Source organism: Triturus cristatus, chromosome 1_2 (genome assembly GCF_964204655.1).
Source record: "Triturus cristatus chromosome 1_2, aTriCri1.1, whole genome shotgun sequence".
Lineage (NCBI taxonomy): Eukaryota > Metazoa > Chordata > Amphibia > Caudata > Salamandridae > Triturus > Triturus cristatus.
Window position 1 is genome coordinate 994,325,320 of NC_140580.1, and position 20,857 is coordinate 994,346,176.

Sequence of the window (20,857 nt, forward strand, 5' to 3'; positions counted from 1 at the left end):
CCCTAACTTGGTAGTAAAATGCAGCTAAAATTGGGGTCCAGTGGGCCCCTCAGATCCATGGGCACGGTGCCACTGCACCTGCAGCACTACTGATAGCGACCCCTCTCTTGGCATGTCTTCTGTCGGGTAGCATGCGTGACACGCTTACACCCCTCCACGCCGTCCACGTCTGATGGAATGCAGTTATAGTGAATGTGATTTTAAATTGTATTTAATGCGCGAATGACAGACACCTGATGAATACTATGCAGAGGAAGCACTAAACCTTTATGACCGTCGTTATCATTGCAATAACTGTGTTTGCTTTTCCTGGGGCGAATATTGCTTTTGCTGAGTCAATTGTTTCTTCTTCAATGTGCCCCATGCCTTTATCCAACTCGAAACCGACGTCCCGAGCGAGGAGCAGGTCGCTGCCTTCTCCAGTGAAGCTGCTGGCTTCTCCCTGCCCCCATTCCACGAACCAGGGTGCACTTTTGCACATGTGAAGTGGCACAAGAACATACCTCTTCTGGTGACAGCCACCGATGACATTTGTTTCCAGCGCACCGTCTGCTTCCGTTTCTACTCCATTCAAGCACACGAGGTTGTACTTGGCATGAGAGTGGCAGGGAGAGGTGGGTCTGTTGTCTCTGTCATGGACCTTGGCACAGGGAGAGCTGAGGCCTTAGCCAGTCCATGTCATCCTGGTAATTCCTGTTCACCTGCCTTTGCCTCGCTCCCTAAAAAGCATTGACCACGCCATTAGGTCGCATCTTTGTGACCTATGGCTTTAACAATGCTTCATTTAGCTGCCCTGCGCAGCATACGCAATACTGTGTGGTTAAAGTTTAAAAAAAAAAAAAAAAAAAAACTTTGATACGGACTAATCTAAGAGACCCAATAATACACCGACGTGCCCCTAAAGATGGGTCCCCAATAGACTTTATGCTGACTACTGTTTCTTTACGGCTTGGTTTAATTAAGCGAGAGGGAGGGCAACATCTGTAAGTTCTTTCTTTCCACCTGTGACACTTGCAGTGCCTACTTTTCATGGCCCCGTCTTTCAGTGGCGCCCTAGTGGTTTGCACTTTCACGTCTCCTTGACCGCTTCAAAAAGTCACTCCCTGCTTGTCTCTACCACAAAGCCACAGAGGAGCCATTTCACCCAAAATCAGCGTACTCCCTTGCAATGAAAATGCTATGTAATAACAATCACACAGTTCAGTAGATTTTATATTCCGAAGTTTATTAGTTACGGAACATAAGGATGCATACACCTCCTCCACCAAGGATTCCTCGTACAAAACCACCTAAAGTTCTGTTACATCAGCTACATAGTTACATGGAATCTCAAGCGCGAGTAAGTTGTTTTGGTATTGAGATTCCATGTTAAAGGAAACTTACCCATATACTACACATCTCCCTTCTTTACAACAATAACATAACAAGCATTGGCATAGCCAATAGGTCTCGCCTTTGGAACCTTATAAGTGTTTAGCCATGCAACAGTTGATGTTGTTGCACCAAGGATATTGTGCTGCATAACTAAATACTCATAAGGTCCCAAAAGTGAGACCTATTGGCTATGCCAATGCTTGTTACCTCCTTTGCCGAGCCCGGTGCGATCCCGAGGGATCTCCTGGAGGCCTCCATTGCGGTGATTCCCAAACCAGGGAAAGACAGGACACGGTGTGGTGCATACCGTCCTATCTCCCTGTTGATTGTAGATCTTAAGTTGTACACAGAGATTCTAGCTGCCCACCTTGCACCCTATATGTCTGGTCTTATAGATCCGGATCAGGCCAGTTTTATCCCGGAACGCCAAACCTCGGATAATACAAAACGAGCCCTTACCCTCATCGAGAGAGCCACACGTACACAGGGGGAATATATGATGCTCGCCATCGATGCTGAAAAAGCGTTCGATAGGGTCCACTGGCTCTATTTAGAGCAAGTTCTGGAGCGAGTAGGAATAAGCGAGAAGTTCCGCACATACATCTTTAATTGTTATAGATCCCAGACGGCCACAGTCCGCATGAATGGACACACGTCCTCCCGATTTACCATCGAGAGAGGTACGAGACAGGGGTGCCCTTTGTCACCCCTTCTCTTCCCCTTTTATATGGTACCATTGGCCCAAAAGATGCGGCACAATCCCATGATCACCGGGATCAAATTCGGCGGTTATACTCACGCGATCAGCTTATACGCCGATGATGTGTTGATTTCCTTATCTCACCCGCGAGACGCGCTACCAGCATGCCTAACAGACCTGGACCTTTTTGCACGGGTTGCAGGGTTTAAAGTGAATATAGATAAATCGATCGCTCTGGACCTCTCCCTGTCACCATCCACTTGTGACTATCTACAAGGGCTACGTCCACTTCAGTGGGCGACCGATTCGGTCCCGTATTTGGGAATTCAATTGGCCCCCTCCCTTTCGAGAACAGTTGCCATTAATTATTCGCGCCTGCGACAGAAAATCTGGCGAGAGTTGGGACGGTGGAAGCACTACACCCTATCGTGGCTAGGTAAAATAGCTGCAGTCAAGATGACTATTCTCCCTCAGGTTCTCTATTTATTTCACACCATCCCACTTCGACCGCCTCCAGGTTGGATACGACAGATGCAATCAGATCTTGCTCAATTCATTTGGAACGGTCGGAAGCCGCGACTGAAGCATAGGTTGGCGACACTCCCTCTGGAGAGTGGCGGACTTGGGCTCCCCGATCTACAACTCTACTTCCAGGCGGCCCAGCTGTGCCATCTGGTTGAGTGGAGTCGCTGGGAGTCAGAGAAACACTGTTTATTTCAAGACCAGGCGGTAGCTGCCAGGCCCTTGCAGGAAATCCCTTTCCTCCGCAAATGTCACAGGCCCCCTAATTTATAAGCTTCCTACATAACGCGGGTTCCCCTGGAGATATGGCATCCAACAAATACCAAACACGAATTCACTACTTTCCCGTCTCTGCTCACCCTGTTGATAGACAACCCCGACTTTACCCCGGGTATGGATGTGGTAGCCTTTGCTAGGTGGCGACCCTCTGGGTGCCGAGTCCTCCACCAAATGTATGCCGAGGAGGGAGTCATTCCGTTCCACCAATTCAAACAGGAATATAGGTGGAGAGACTTCGGTATTTGCAGGTACGACACTGGGCACTCCGTGACCAAGTCCGCTCCGTGGCTGACACACCTGCTTCCTTATGAGAGGTGGCTTATTACACGCATGTCTGATAAAAAGCTTATATCAAATCTATACAAGATGCTACAGGCTCGACACGCCCACACTTGTAGCTCAGGGTGAGCACGTTGGGAAAAGGACTTAGGTCGGACACTCAGTCATAAAGAATGGGAAGGGATCTATTACAGGGCCCGTCACTCAGCGTACCACATGGGCCTCACTGAAACCCTCACAAAAATTGTGACTTACTGGTATTATACCCCAGAACGCCTTCACTTCATGGATCGTACTAGGGAGGCTACGTGCTGGCGGGGCTGTGATCCAGTGGGAACCTTGGTACATCTATTATGGGAGTGTGATCATATTCAACCTTATTGGAAACAAGTGTTAGGTGAAGTGGACAAACACTTTGAAACAGAAATTCCACGTTTCCCAGCATATGTTCTCTTGGGCCTCCCGTACCCCCTGACTTACCCACTGCGCTCCCGTAGGGGCCGCCAAATAGCTATTGCGCTGGGCTTAGCAATACAAAACCTGGTCGCTCACTGGCGTACTCCGCACATTCCGACATTCACGGGGTGGTTACACCGCCTTTGGTATGTACTGGGCATAGAGAAACTGACTTTAACGATCGCAGGGGAGGGATCCAAATATATTGAGTTGTGGCAACCTTTTCTGTCCCTACTAGCCTCTGAATTTCGGGAAGTTACCCGTCTCCGATACCTCCGTTTATTACGCCTTTCTGACGCACAAATGGGGGAGCGATGATCGAGACTAGTATAGTTTAAATAGCTTTTGTGGTGGATAAGGTACAGGGGTTGGGGGGTGGGGGGACGGGACTGAGGGCGGTTTGTAATGGTTACGTATTGTTGTTATTTTATTTTAATTTAGGTAGGTTTCCCTACCCTGCAAGGCACCCGCAGCTGTACCGGCGGATCCCGCTTGACCCTTTCAAGGCATGTATCTAGCAATGTCAATGGCATGGTGTCTAAGCCTATAAGATTCCTTTTTTTGCCCCCCTCTTTTCATTGTGGTATATGTTGAAAACTTCAATAAAGAGATTTAAACATAAAACGGACAGCTCAATTAAATTGTGCCTTGGCTAGTTCTGTGTGTATCAACTAGAAAGCTGTTAGTTAAAGAGCTTATATTTTTTTAACTGCTGTAGCTGTCAAATGAGCCCTAACCGCCCCACCCACCCACCCTCGCACCCATCCTCAAGGAATCTAGTTTGTAAGTGATTCAAGTAGTGGTAAAAGTCGTTCAAAAGAAGTTTCTAACTAAAAATGTGTGCATGTTTCACCAGCCGTTTAATCGGGTTAAGATGGAACCTATGAAGGATCAAGCTTCTATCCGTCACATGACTTAGGGCCGGCTACTTGGATTTGTGGCAAATGGCTGAGTTTAGAAACTGATGGTTTTAAATCTTGACTACTGTTGTAGTATTTTAATGACAAAAATCAATGGTAGAGCGGATCACTGGTCCTGGGAAACCAGGGTATTGCATGGACAGTACATTGTACCGTATAAAAAACCCTCATTCACGTCTTTGCTGGGATCGAGATTAGCGGTATATCTTGATTCTCCGCTGACTGTGGTCTTTAACGTGATCGCATAATCATTGGGTCAATCCAATGCTTCCTCCACCCGGAGGCTTTTAACCACTGGTTAATCACAGTAGTGATCGTGAATCAAAAAAGAAGGGTGAGGTGATCGTGATAAAAGGAAAAGTGTATTAAAATTCTCGTAAAACCAGTAGATAATTTATTGGTACTGGGTTCGAGACCAAGATAAAAAAGTATTGTCGTTGTGCACGGGTCTGACTGATTATGGTCAGGTGCACTAGTTAAAAACTGTGTCCAAAAAAGGTCGACATGTTTCAGCCCTCGTCAGCCCAAAAGGGTCTAGCGGGCTTTCTTCAGGACCTGGTGCAGAATGGGGGCCCGTGTTATGGGCTCCCTTGTGGATGTGCAGGGAACTTTATCCTATTCGAATGCACATTCAATCTTAATCCAATGGATTGAAAAAATGGTTGTGGGGGGAAGGAAAGAAAGAAAGAAGGAAAAAGCATAAAATCATTGCGAATTCATTCTGTATGCAATCATAAAAAGGCAAAGCTTTGTTTAAGGGAGACCCCCAGTGGGGAACCCCTGGGATGGCAAAGTTCGACCCTCCTTTACTAGTAAGATGCAGATCTCGTACACAATCCATATTGTCATATCCCAAGGCAATAGTATTTAGTACTCCGACCAACTCCTCATGTCACAAACGATGTGTGTGCTCTGTACACCCCTATGCGTCAAGTGAGGCTGAGGGGTTTGAGAGAGTAGCACCTACAAACGTCTGGTGAGGGCGGTAGGATCTCTGTTATCGCTTGGGATCAAGTCATTAATCAAAAAACGCGTTAGCCCCCACACAGAGGTATCTCGTCTATGCATTTAGTTAAGACAGTTTAAGCTAGGTGGTATATTCATGTCAGATATGAGTTCCCCAGTGAAAGCGAGAAAATCAGATAGGAAAGATTTGTTGACTAGTGCAGTTCAATTATTTTGTTTTTGTCAAGCGGCTATAAATCATAATGAGACATAGTGATACATGGGGCAGGGTGAGAAAATTTCGTCATTACCTTGTCTCCTATGTTGCAGGCCACAGCGGGTACTCTAGGGGAGTCGCATCACGCTCTAGTTGTGTTTAAAGAAAGAGCAATGCTTGAATAGAGAGTTGTTAGGGCAATACGTTACGTTTTTGTTGTGTGATCTCGATTCCGGCTCTCGGCGTTCTTGATCTCCTGCCAGTTACCTCTTCGGCGTCGGTCTGGGACCTGTGCTGACTCTGCCTCCTAGGACCCGGTGAAGACACTGGATCCGGGTCTGTTCGTTCTTAAATAGGCGGAGTGGTCATGAATAATGAGGAAAGACTAGGAGTCGAAATCTGACTTAGAGAAGAAATTTACTAATATATTTAAAACGAATTATATTGTTCAAACGTCAATTTGCGATCATGTAATTTGTCGGTTTTTTGACAATCAGCTTCTACTATGCTGGAAATAGTCGTAATGCTTGTATACAATTGTCGCATCGTACCATGTGACTGTTGTAGCTGGGATTACTCAATTATAGAAGATCCTGTGTTTTGGACATTCCGTGACTGGGTTGGTCGTGTATGTAATTTGCTTAGTACATTGGTCAGTTCCAGTTATGTAGGGAAACGGCTCTGAGTGACAAAGTATCGCGATCTCTCTGATGTTGCATTGGTCATGGTGCTGAGTAGTTAAGGATCCGGTGAGAGGGGGAATACCATTTCGCCCAGTCTCTTCTGTGACAAGCTGAAACAACACGGTGTTTTAGTCAGTGCCTGAAAGATCGTATTTCTTTCTTGGTTCGTTGAAAAAACAGTTAGTGTCGAGAGGTTACTGGGGTCCCCAAAATACTCTCCCTCGATATATATCATGTATTTTTTAAGCTGAGCCACGGAATATTGTCGTTCAGTCCTCGTTTGTGTGTCTGGAGACGGTACACCCATCTTTGTTCCTTTTCGAACAGAATTTTGTCTGCAAATAATCAGTCAGACCCGTGCACAACGACAATACTTTTTTATCTTGGTCTCGAACCCAGTACCAATAAATTATCTACTGGTTTTACGAGAATTTTAATACACTTTTCCTTTTATCACGATCACCTCACCCTTCTTTTTTGATTCACGATCACTACTGTGATTAACCAGTGGTTAAAAGCCTCCGGGTGGAGGAAGCATTGGATTGACCCAATGATTATGCGATCACGTTAAAGACCACAGTCAGCGGAGAATCAAGATATACCGCTAATCTCGATCCCAGCAAAGACGTGAATGAGGGTTTTTTATACGGTACAATGTACTGTCCATGCAATACCCTGGTTTCCCAGGACCAGTGATCCGCTCTACCATTGATTTTTGTGAATATTGAGACAAGGAAGCTGAGTGGATCTAAGCCCTTCTTTCTCCCACCTCATTGATTTCCGTAGTATTTTAATGACCCTATAAATAATACAATTCATGCATAATCCTATTTAGTTTGTAGAAAGCATGGCTGTGGTTCATTAAATAATTCTCGCTATTAAGCAACTAACTCGCTGCTTATTACAAAATAGAGTACTGAGTTCATCAGGCAGTCCCAACATTAAATGGTTGTTTGTGTTTAAAAGAACAGTTCTTTCAGAAAGTTAAAACTTTTTTTCCATAGCAGTGTGGTTCCCCAGCTTTGGTGTGCGTACATTGAGGGACGAGAGTAGCATGAGCATGCACCTCTTCACCAAACGGATGGTGGATGTGAGGTACTAATTCAGTGAGCTTTGTGGGAGTAAGTGTGATACTAAGATGGAAAAGATCCTTCTTGTTCCTTACTTCAAGCGCTGGACTGATTTAGGGGTACCCCTTGCTATCAGGCTAGTTGTCATGTCACCAAATAGAGAAGTGCTTCCCATATGCTTTTTTTGTTTTTTGACGTGTCCCCCTATACCCTCTGGCATTCCTTGGTGTATCCTGCACATAATCACTCATCATGCTTTATTTTTCCACCCATTGGCTAGGACCACAACCACCTGTTTATTGGGGAAACTTTTAAATGATTTTGCTTTGTTTGTAACAGTTCACATTGCTTTGTAAAAGACTTTGTTAGGAGTGCTGACATCTTACACAATAACTGTTTGGTCGGCCCTCAATCCAGTCCTAGTGTTCAGTGTTTTTCCCCTCCAATTGGAAGACCCACTTATGCCTAGAGACCCTACTTACTGGTAAAGGTAAAAGTAAAAGGTAAAAAAGTAAAGGTAAAAGTTGAGGTTTATGGTTCAGAAGGGCCCTCCAATTTATTTAGCCTCTCATACGGACTGCTTAATAGTATTGTTGATAACAATCATGGACTGTAAACAGCCTTATTTAGAGTTTGGTGGACAAGATACTCCCTCAAAGCGTGAAAAATATTCTGTATGCCGGAATTACAAGTGCTACAGGCTACAAAGCACTTACAATGAAACCGACATCTGTAACATTTGCAACTGAGAATCCTGTCTGCCAAACTCTATATGAGGCCAAGAGTATTTTGAAAAGCAGTCTTCTTGTTTTCTTTAATAAGGAATTAAAGTATCAGGCAGGAGATTGGTTTACCAGCACTGGAGTGGTATTCTATTCCCACATGTTCTGTCTTCATTTTTGCATTGTATTCAGCTGTTCAGAATCTCTGGCTTTCTATCTGGAGATCTGAACATTGCGGCTGCTTGCTCAGATTTTATTTGTTATTGCTTTGTCTCAAAATCTTCCCACTCCCGCGAAGGTTAACATTTGTTATATTTGGTAGTCTTTGTCACTTTTTAGACTGCCATCACGTTTATCTGAGTGGGATACACTCATCTCTTGATGGTTGTTACATTAGAACCTCTAACTTTTCGTAATGTGGAGTTAGTGAACCCATTCATTTTTTGATTGCTTGCTTTACCGGGTGACTACAATATTGGCTTTTAGCTTAGCATGAAAAGTTTGTGTACTTTTTTCCAGCGCTACTACAGTCTTTCCTTTCATAAGTACTTAGTGGTCCTGATTATTTTCGTTAAAACATTTCTTTAACGTTTCCATACATTTGTGAATTGTGGTTGGATCCTTTTTCCATATCCTTGCCAAAATCTTATGCAAGCAATCTGGAATAAACTTGCATTATATTCTTATGAAATGGGCTCTTGCCTTCGCCTGCGGCGGCCACATCAAAAGGTCATAAAGGCTTTCCTGGGACTTTTTCAGGAGTACCAGAAAAGTTGGGGATACTGTGCTCAGATTTTGGCAATCCGAACCTTTTGCGACTGATGTCCTAGGACTTAACCTTACTATTGAACTCAAAACTAGACGCCCAGACCACCCCCTTCCTGTTCACCCTAAGGATATCGAAGTCAAGCAGTCCAGTGCCTACTTAGCGAGATGGTGTGGAGTTGGAGACTCGCAACTCAAACAACTAATACTAGGTAATAATTCTGTATTCAGCTAATAAAAGTTATTTTTAAAATAATGTTTGAGGCATGTGTGGCTATAGATACACGTGTTTTGCTTACTCCTGCCATCTAATGTTGGGTCCCGATGTGTGCAAGTTTATCTGTGCAAGTTGTTTTTCTGAAAAGAAGTCTTTCGAGTCACCATGTAAAGTGACTCCTCCTCTTGATGATAATGCGCATGGGCATCGACTCCATTGTTACATTTTCTTTCCGCAGTCTGGTTTGGACGGGTGTGCTTGCGCTCCGGGTCAAGACTGTTTCGGACTCCTTTTGGTTAGCGTTTCACTATTGCCCTCATCTATATTATCAAATGCATTCCACCTTTTGTTTTTCGAAATCTGAAAACTATTGCCTGCCGGATAAACACACTTGTACAGCGGCCTTTTGGATCTCACCCTTCCGGGCCTGTCTTTCTATTCCTTTCGGCTTCGCCATAGAATACCCTGCTAATGGAATGGACATTTCTGCCGGAAGTGCCACAACAAGTAACCAAGAGAACTATAATCACTACCAATCTTTTAGGTCAAATAAACCTCTACGAGAATGAAGGTCACTTCGCAATGAGATGTAGCGGAGAGAGGTCGACAACACACCTTACATCTTAGGACACCATGATGTCGAGGAGGAGGAACTCCATGAGGCCTCTGCGGACGAGAGACTTTTTTCATCAAAGGTTCAGAATTGGAAATCGACCTTGAGATGCAGGACATTCCACCGGGTCAGTGTACTGAGATTACTGAAGTCCCCATCCTGTCACCTAAAAAACATTCAGCTATGGCCAAACATAAGGCTCTCGGGCAACCACTGCCTGCAGGCTATTGCCAGCACTGCAAATCTTATTCGGAGGCCCCATCCTTGCTCACTCCACTTAGGCCTTCTTCAAACCCCTCCCTTTAAACTCAAACGCTCTGGTGGACGTAGATTTGCCACACTGGCCTCCTGCCTATGGAACACCTTTCCCCTGGAAATCCGGTTCTGCCAAAATCTCTTAATCTTCCGGAAAACGCTGAAGACATGGCTCTTTAGACAAGCTTTTTATTCCATTTTTTCCGCCTTTGATTGTGTTACTGTCAAGTTAGCGCCAAGAAACTAATCAGTGTTAGCGCGCTTAATAAATGATTTAATAACATAACATCCTTGGGCTCAGCACCGAGACTTCAGCCAGAGCCGCCACTTTGGCGCTCGGCCGACCAGCTCCATCTTCGCCACTAACCCCTTTGTCACCGAAACACAATCCATCTTGTTCCGAAGATTTCGAGACTGGCACCTAAATCTGACTCTGGTGCTCCAGTGGAACCGATTCTCCACAAGATGCAGGAGAAACTCTGTGCCCTTCATGGGCAAATCCAAATACAGCTTCACACGGGTTGCATTCTGGCCAAAAATGTGGTTTCTGTGTCACCTCTGTCCAAGTATCAACTCTCCTTTAGAGAGACCATCAATCTGCTGGTGCCAAACAACAAGAGGAAGACTGAAAAGGCCACCAGTCCCTTGCACCCTCCTACACCATCTTCACCACCACCATCATCCTTGATTCCACCACCTTCACCTCACTCTCAGGGTGATTCATTGTGGTGGTCTTAAGACGGTGGATGATACCTTTTAATGCACCACAGCCCCCTGATCCTTGGTCGGCTGATGGCATTGACCCTCAAGGGGACACTGATCCCGACTTGTACCCTGCTAAGCCATCTCCTCCTGATGACACCACCTCTTAGCAGCTTATTGGCAGGGCTACAAATTATCATCCGTTACCTCTTTATAAGGAACCTGTAGAGGAGGATTTTCCTCTTCAAAACCCTTTCTACAACACATAGATTTATTTAATTTTATTTAATGCGATTTTATATGGCGCAAACTTTACCCGAAGGTGTCCGAGCGCTTTACAAAGAACCACTTGCGTTACATACGGACTTTGAATTACATGAGTTACATAAGAGATAAAAACAGAAAAAAAAAAATTTGCAAATGTACAAGTGGAGCGAAAGGAGGGAAAATTGCAAATGTACAAGTTGTAAAGTCACTCAAGGAAGAGATACAAACAGATAAACTCTAAAATCACATAGGAATGGTAGTAGGTGCAAAGGTCGACTGCATATACTAGTGGTTAGAGATGTAAATATATACAAATTGCTTATTCACTCAGGATTACTTTTTAACATAGATTAGCCTAGGACAATTATATATTACATATTTACAGAGCAGGAAATTCTTGCCATTTCTCAGCCAGGTGTTCAGGTGGTGTTGCAATCAAGGGTGGTGGTCTTGGGTCTGGAGGAATCCACCGAGTTGGAGATGTCCATAGGGGTAGAAGGCCGGATGGTGGTGAGGGAAGCAGCATGCTGGATACAGGTTGTGCCCGGCCACACCAAGTAGGCAGAGTCCGCAAAGGTGAACAAGGGGGCAGCCGATGCTCTTCCCCCTCCGATCCCTGCTGTTTTAGATAATGTCCCCGCCAATTGCTTCTGGGAGAAACGGCAGCACAATATCTCCTTATGCTCTAGAGTATGCTACGACATACCAACAATATTTTTCAAGATCCTGCGTGAGCTTGTATCATCACTCGCAGGGTAGTTGTTAAAAATATGTATAATCAGAGGGCAAATTCCACCTGACTCCCTGGTTGTCTCCAATACTCGTAAGAGGGTTAATTCTCAGGCTGCAAGTGGCGCTCCACCTCCTGTCAAGCTTCTGGCAATACTAATCCCCTCTGATATGTACTGTGGAGTTGGCCTATGCTACTCCCACGAGACAAACTTACAGTAACTTCCGTGTTTAAGTCTCCTGGGCCTCCCATTAAAAAATCATGTTCAGGGCATGTGAGCTGTAGATCACATGCTTTGCATACTTCTGCCATCTAGTGCTGGGTCCGGATGTTTGCAAGTTGTGTTTGTTCAAAGAAATCTTTCCAGTCATGAGGTAGGTGACTCCTCCTTTCGGTTTTAATGTGCAAGGGCATAGACTCCATTGTTAGATTGTTTTTTTCCGCCCTCGAGTTCGGACGTGAATCGCTGCACTCCGGTTCGACACCGTTTCTCGGGTTCCCCTCGGTGCGCAATCCACTCATCCTCAATGGTATTGTTGTTCGGTCGCTATTCCCATTTCTCGCGTATCGTATTGGTCATAAAAAATCAATTTCAATCGGAAACCTCGTGGAAGGCCTTTGGGCTAGCCGCGTCGGGCAAGCTCGCAGTCGATGGAATGGACTCCATTTAAATTCTGTCCTCTGTGCCATGCCAAATACCCGCGCACCGACTCGCACAAAGTGTGCAACTTGTGTCTCTCTCCGGAGCACAACGAACAAGACTGTGACGCGTGCAGATCCTTCCGATCCAAGACTACGCTCCTTGACCGTCGGGCTCGACGTCACAAAATGCAGCAACAATGCAGCGGCTCCATTCCGGATCTCTTCGGTAAAGAATCAGAACAAGACGTCGACAACGCGCAGGGAGCCGAGGAGGAAGACCAACACATTTCCCTGTCTGAAGCAGAGTCCGACATGGACGAAGACATTCCGCAGGGTCAGTGTACCATGAGTACTAATAAGCCCCTGCCCCAAACTCTACCGCTGCCCAAGAAAAAGGCTCCGGTCCTTCCTCTGACTTCAGACCAGGGTTGGCACTGTGAACAGGTTTCAAACGTCCCCCCCCTCGGGTGCGGCACCGAATCAAACTTTTAAGCCTTCGGGCTCGGACCGAGTTTGCCCCATTCGGGCGCTGAGCCAAAACAATCTGCACCGAAACCGAAGCACATTTTGGTAACAATCCCTCCGCTACTGAAAACATCTTCAGATCCGAGCACTTCGACATCGAAAGCATCGGCTCTGAAAATACTGGCACCGAAACACAAAACCACTCTCTCTGTTAAAGGAGCATCTTTTCGACATCCCGCCTTCAAACACGGACCCTAAACAAGAGGAACTGCTCCTCAATCCCAAAACTGGACATATTCATGCCAAATTGCAATTGAAACGCAAACCAGAAACAGAGGACGCATACCACATCCCCCCTAAAGAAGAAACCTGTTTGGACTAACCCTTCTCCTCCTCTATCACCTTCTTCACCACCTGACCCAAATTTGTTAATAATACCAACAAATTCACCACCACCACCACCACAATCACCTGACAACCAGGATGGCTGGGAATGCGGTAGATGACATCAGTCCTAATTCATGGGATGATTATAATACAGAAATAGGGCTGCTGAGTATCATGGAGTTCAACTTCATAAGGAGTCACTTGAGGAAGATGTTCTTTTTGAAACGCTAAGTTCTTCCCAAAGATCCACTCCTACATTACCTATGCTTAAGGGTATGCTTAAACATGCAGACGACATTTTTAAAGATCCTGTTCGGGCAAGCATACTTACACCGAGGGGGATAACAAATGTAAATGTGCGCCAACAGACCCAGTTTAAATCAAGAGTCAATTACCGTTGGATTCCCTTTTTGTTTCTAATGCCTGTAAACTGGCAAACTCACAAACTTCGGGGGATGCCCTCCTCGGGACAAGGAATCTAAGTTCATAGATGCCTCAGGAAAGAGAGTGGCTACACAGGCAGCCAATTGCTGGCGTATTGCCAATACTCAGGCTCTCTTAGCGAGATACGACAGGGTGCACTATGACGAATTGGTACAATTGCTCCAATTCTTACCTGACGAACACAAAGCTAAAGCACACAACTTGATTCACGAAGGGAAGCTAATCTCAAACACTTCCATTAGATGCGCTTTGGACGTGGCTGACACTGCCGCCCGTTCAGTCAACACCAGTGTCTTGCTACGTGGGCATGCCTGGCTTAGAATTTCAGAGTTTAAACCCGAAGTCCAGGCTTCTATTTTAAATCTACCTTTTCATAAAGAACATCTCTTTGGTCCTGTGGTAGACACTTCATTAGAGAAGATGAAAAAGGACACAGACATTGCAAAATCAATGGGAGCCCTCCAGTCCCCATCCAATCGGGGTTCCTTTCATCACTCTTTCTACCGAGGGGGGCTCCAAAAGCATTTCTACCGACAACACCTCAACGTCCTATAGAGGCAACAAAGTCACCCTCTTCAAGATTTTACTTTCGAAGCGGATATAGAGGCAATAATGGCAAGGGAAGAGGTAAAGGTTCCACACCCTGCACCTCCTCCTCTACAAACAAACAGTGACTTGCCTCCCATTCCCCGATCATTCCACACCTGTCGGGGGACGTGTCTCTCAATTCATTCCCATCTGGCATACAATAACTTCAGACAGATGGGTCCTAGGAATTCTCCAATCTGGTTATTGCCTGGAGCTTACCAACAATCCTCCAAACATTCCTCCACGTTCACACAAAATGTCAACAGAGCATCTACACCTCCTCAATCAAGAGGTTCACTCTCTTCTGCAAAAAGGAGCTATAGAAGCCTGCACCTTTACAATACCAAGGATCTGGCGTGTACTCCTATACTTTCTAATACCCAAAAAGTTTGGCTCTCTTAGGCCTATACTGGACCTTCGAGCTAAATCAATTCATTCACGCCGCTCACTTTCACATGGTAACACTTCTACAAGTGTTCCTACTCCTACAGCACGGCGACGTTCTGTTTACTCGAGATTTAAAGGATGCATACTTCCCTATCCCAATACGTCCTGCTCATCGTAAGTATCTCAGGATTGTAGTAGCGGGAAAACACTACCAGTTCAAAGTACTTCCATTCGGAGTCACCACAGCTCCCAGAGTATTCACCAAATGCCTGGCAGTCGCTGCTCACCTGAGAAGACAACATTTTCACGTCTTTCCATACTTGGACGGCTGGCTCATCAAATCCAGTACCCTCACAGTGTCAACAGCACACTCACAAAATAGTACTATTACTGCACAATCTGGGGTTCACAGTAAATCTGCTCAAGTCCCATCTCCAACCCTCCAACAGGCAAACCTATTTGAGAGCCACTCTCGATACACAGAAAGCTCTAGCCTGTCCCATCCTTGTCAGGATCCACAATATTCAGTCTCTAATTTCCTATTTTCAGCCCGACCACTCATTACCAGCTTGAATTATGGCATCTTGCATCATGATAGTTCCCCATGCAAGACTTCAAATGCGTCCCCACAATAATGTTTAGCACGTCAGTGGAATCAATCTCCGGGTCAATTGTCAGATCTAGTGTTTGTGGATGGCCATACTCCTCGCTCTCTGCAGTGGTGGAATCCTCAAAACCTATCCAAGGGGCGGCCCTTCATCGACCCTGTTCCACAGACCGTGCTAACAGCAAACTCATCGCTCACTGGTTTGGGAGTTCATCTTCAAACTCACACAATTCAAGTCCTGTGGAGTCAAAAGCAAAAACAACTTCACATAAATCATCTAGAGCTGCTAGCAGTATTTCTAGTGCTCAAAGCCTTCCAGACTCACCTAGTAGGCAAAGCTGTCCTGATATGCACTGACAACATGACAGCCATGTATTACATACAGAAACAGGACACACACACTCTCTCAAACTATCTCACCTTGCACAAGCCGTTTGAAGGTGGCCCATACATCACAAGATTTATCTCTGTGCGGAACACCTCCCAGGAGTAAACAATCGGATCGCAAATCTGCTCAGCAGTCAAAGACAACAGATTCACGAGTGGGAACTTCACCCTCAAGTTCTCCTTCCGTTCTTTCAAATGTGGGGCTTCCCAGAGATAGATCTGTTCGCCAAACACCAAAACGCAAAATGCCCAAGCTTCGCCTCCAGGTATCCACACCCATTATCCAAAGGCAATGCGCTATGGATGAACTTGGAAGGGATATTTGCCTGCGCTTTTCCGCCGCTCCCACTCATTCCACTGGTGGTTCGGAAGCTCAGGCAAACATCCCTCAGGCTATTCCTTGTAGCTCCCACATGGTCTGTCAACCCTGGTTCACTGCCCTGTTGGAACTCACTACATCTCACACCCAGTCTCCTCACACAGAGCCATGGAGATATGACATCCAGATCCCAAATATCTCAACCTTGCGATCTGGCACCTGAAATCATAGTTTGGTTATCTGAATTTTTCACCAGACTGTATGAATATTATTAAAGAGGCCAGAATACCTAGTACAAGAGCTTGCTATGCAGCAAAATGGAAGCGGTTTGTTACATATTGTAACAACAACCATATCAGCCCTTTAGATGCTTCTGTTCAAAACATTAATTGTTACTTATTTCACTTACAGAAAACCGGTTTAGCGTACACATCCATACGCTTACATCTGGCTGTAATAGCTGCATACCTTCAAAATAGACAGCATCTGTCCCTTTTCAGAATACCTGTTATCAAGGCTTTCATGGAGGGACTGAAGAGTTAATCCAGCGAGACTTCCACCTGCCCTAGCGTGGAACCTTTATATTGTCCTTACCAGACTAATGGGTCCACCCTTCGAGCCATTGCATAAATGCGAACTGCAATTTCTCACTTGGAAAGTGGCTTTTCTCATTGCTACTTCACTGAGGAGAGTGGGTGAGCTTCAGGCATTAACCATAGAAGAACCATGTTTTTTCAAGTCCACCAAAACAACGTGGTTCTTTGCACTAACCCCAAATTCTTACCCAAAGTGGTATCTTCCTTTAACATCAACCAATCTGTTGAGTTACCTGTGTTCTTCCCTCAATCGGATTCAGTGGCAGAACGAGCTCTACACACTTTAGACGTAAAATGAGCACTGCTATATTACGTAGAAAGGACCAAACCTTTTCGTCACACAAAACAAGTCTTTGTTGCTTTTGCTCCACCGCACAAAGGTAATCCCATTTCAAAATCCAGTATTGCAAGATTGATAGTTAAATGTATCCAAACATGCTATGCAAAAGCAATGGGAACTTTACCAATCCACCCCTTGAGTGCATTCCACTCGCAAACTGGGGGCTTCTATGTCTTTTTTAGGTAGCATCCCAATAGCTGACATCTGTAAAGCTGCAACATGGTCTACATCACATATATTTACAAAACACTATTGTGTAGATGTGTTAGCCAGACAACAAGCTAATGTAAGCCAGGCAGTTCTTCGTATACTTTTTCAAACTACTGCAACAGCTACAGGTTAGCCACCGCCTTGGGAGATTACTGCTGTATAGTCTATGCAAAGTATGTGATCTGCAGCTCACATGCCTCAAACGAAAAATGCTACTTACCTAGTAAGCATCTGTTCTTGGCATGTTGAGCTGTAGATTCACATGCGCCCTCCCGCCTCCCCGGTCACCTGTACCTGTTGCAGTACTATCTTGCTTGAATACATATGCATGGACATCTCTATTCTGCTCTTACTTACTTCATTCACACCCTCTGCCGGAAAACAATCTAACAATGGAGTCGATGCCCATGCGCACTATCACCAAAAGGAAGAGTCACCTACCTCGTGACTGGAAAGACCCAACACTAGATGGCAGGAGTATGCAGAGCATGTGAATCTACAGCCCTACATGCTTACTGGGTAAGTAGCATTTTCCTTATCGGAAGTGTCTCTAAAGAGTGTTAACCCAGTTATGGGAAATATGTCTGAGTTGTTCCCCTCTACCCTTTCCCGCTCCCCAAACTCAAACCACCCCCATGGGTAAAGCTACTGTTCAACCTCCCCTCGACTCTCAATCGACCTGCCCTAGATTTCCTAAGTATGCACAGTACCTTTTCTGTTAGCAGTGAGGCTCTGCCTGTGTTCTGCTGGTGGTGCAGCTTAGACATGCAAATCTTAGTTATTTGGCACTTGAGGTCCTAGACTTAGGATATCTCAAATTATCAGAGAATTGAATGCAAATCCTACAGTAGGCCTACATTGCCAATCCACAGGCATGCTAAACTGCAAAATGTAAGTGCTTTTACACTACCCCTACAATCAACAGCGTAAGAAGGCTTATTTGCAAGAAATAATTTGCTGTCTCCTGCACCTTCAAAAGGTGAGGTTAACATACACCAATATTTTTACAGTTAGCAGCAATTGCTGCTTATATGCAAAAGAGAGAACACACTTCTCTCTTCAGAATGCCCATCATTAAGGCATTCATGGAGGGCATGAAAAGAGTAATCCCTCTGGGGGTACAATTCGTCCCTACGTGGAACCGCAATGTGCTTACATGCCATGTGGGCCACCTTTAAGCCACTTCACTCTTGTGCAATGTAATACCTTTCTTGGAAAGTGGTTTTTCTACTTGTGATCACTTCACTAAGAAGATTCAGTGAATTACAGGCTCTAACGATGGAATAACCTTTCATTCAATAGATAGTCCTGCTAAGGACTAATCCCTGTTCCCTTCCTAAGGTGGTTTCTCCATTTCCTATCAACCAAACCATAGTTACCAAGTTTCTTTCCTCACACAGTCAGCAAAAATAACATTACACACATTAGATGTTAAAAGTGCTAATGTTTTACCTTGACGAAACAAAGTATCTGCAAGACAAAACAGCTGTTTGTCACGTTTGCTAAACCCCACTATCTAAGGCGGAGTCTTTTCTTTGGTACATTTGGATGAAGGGACCAGGCATCTCGTGACTAAACACTTATTAGACCAAATTTACTTGCAAATGCCGGTGCCCAGCACTAGATGGCAGGAGTGTACAGAGCATATGATGCAATAGCACTACCAAGTTACAAACAAACAATTCTGGGGTAAGTGATATTTTGCTTATTCCCAGAGATCTGGATGGAGCATTAAGCAAGTTAGGTGGACTAACGAGGTTAATGTTGAGGGTTTTTTTCTCCTTTTTTTGTTTGTTTACTTTTTGTGTTATGGTAGTGTTACTTTCTTGGGGGTTATGGAGTCGCTTGTTTTGAATGTTACATGGGTCACTTTTTCATGTGTTATCAGTTTACATGTGCATCTTGTAATGATGAAAAGTTCCTGGGGCAGATATTCTAAGGATTTGCTTGTTTTTATTATTGTCACTGTCACAACAGGATCTAGTACATTGTCTCTTCTGGACATATCCCTTACTCTTATCCAACCCTTCTGCATGTGTTTTTTACATTTTTGCTTTCACGGGATTCTTGAAACTAGGAGTTTGTAGGCGGCATGTTTCCTTTCCTATGGAGTGCTATCGGTAAAAATTGCAGTTTTCACCATCACGTTAGCCGTTATGTTCTGCACAAAACATGCCACGGTTGATTATTTTTACCCCTCATCCATCGGAGGCTCCTTTGTGAGATAAATGTTCTGCAGCACTTCTTACAAAGCAAGCCCTTACTCAGGACGGATGGGGGGAGGGCTTATTGCATACTCTGGGTCACTTTAAGTCCATGATTACCTCCACCAAAGCTCCAAGTTATTTATCTGCCTTTAAAGTGCTCTTTTACTGCCCTGTGAACGTGATTACATTGCAGACTATGTGCTTTAATTCAGACTTTTGTCACTGGAGCAAAACTACATGACCGGGGGCTCAGCATATCTGTTCAGATGAAGCAAATAATTCTTTTTAAAGGCTGGTGATTTGCAGCATTGTATTTTTTTCACGAAGAGGTCTTTGCAAGCACTTGATACTGAAAGAGCTCAGTCATTATTGACAATTGACTTAAGAGGTCTGAAAGCAAGCATGTTTTTGGCCAGACATGCTGAGGTGAACAGAAATACATATTTACAAGAATGTATTTTATATCCAGGCAAGTAGATACTTGCATATATTAGTGTTAAATAAAACATCTCTTTCCTATTGTTCCTTAAGCCAGATGTAGGAGTGCTGCATCAGCAGTCAAAGTTTACATACAAACTTGATGTTTAGTTATTGTTCGGATACGGACTCTGGAGTTTGTGACTTCTGGGGAAAAAATATGTATGCAAGTGGTCTTTGCTTCATGCCCTCTTTAATCCATGTGGTTGTCCCTTTGTTGCCCTCTACTTTAATCTTAGGAAACTCACTGCTGTGGAAAAAAAATGCCCATGTAAAATGATTTTCTTGTACGGCGGCATATGAAATCTTCCTCTTTTAAACTATGGTGTAATCTATTATGCTTTTTCTTCAAAGAAAAGTCACATGGTGCCTTCAGGTCCCGGGGTGGTGGCCTCTCACTGTAATTAGGCCCATATTGGTATCTGTCAAAATCAGCAGCATTGTTTTTTATTTGTGATCTCAGATCCTCGGATGATATATAAAATTAAGATAATGTGTAGACATTGCCAGTTATTGAGACCTATTTTCAAAGATAAGTTACATTTTTCCATGTGAAAATGCAATTTAAACTTCTTCCTGCAGGCACTTTGTTGCATTTGAAGTCTTGAGAGAAGAGGAGTTCTCTCCATTGAAGAATGCTGATACTGCAGATAAGGACACACCAACAGCTGCTCGAAGGGCCTTGCTTTCACAACACTACCGCTGGGCAGTCTGTGCTGGAGCCAGATTTCTTGATAAAAATGGTTCCAGGGTTCCCGACAAATGCAGGTAAGCCGTGAATGATGTACTTGAAGTAGTCCACAGTGGATAAATTATAGATTCATGTTTTGTTACTTATTCCCACGTGATAATCTTTAAACTATCACCAACTTTTAACAGCCCATCCAGTCAATTCACTGTTTTCTTATGTGATGCACCTTGGTTTTTTTTTGTATGAAATGCAAAAAATGGGGAGACGCAAAGCTCCGACTGCTAGAGAAAAGAGTAAGAAATCCAGACAAAGTAAAGCACGAAGTAGAAGTCTTTCTTAACCCTGGTTTCACTACCTAAGCAGTAGTCCAGAGAAAGTCTTAATGGTCTTTTTG

General features: G+C 44.5%; 1 protein-coding gene across 1 annotated transcript in view; it reads left to right on the plus strand.

Annotated features, from left to right (window-relative positions):
* UAP1L1 (UDP-N-acetylglucosamine pyrophosphorylase 1 like 1) overlaps positions 1-20,857 on the plus strand; it is a 166,204-nt gene that overhangs the window by 122,353 nt on the left and 22,994 nt on the right. The window contains exon 7 of the mRNA XM_085611235.1: positions 20,355-20,540. Within this exon, the coding sequence (XP_085467361.1) occupies positions 20,355-20,540 (186 nt within the window). The remainder of the gene's footprint in view (positions 1-20,354; positions 20,541-20,857) is intronic.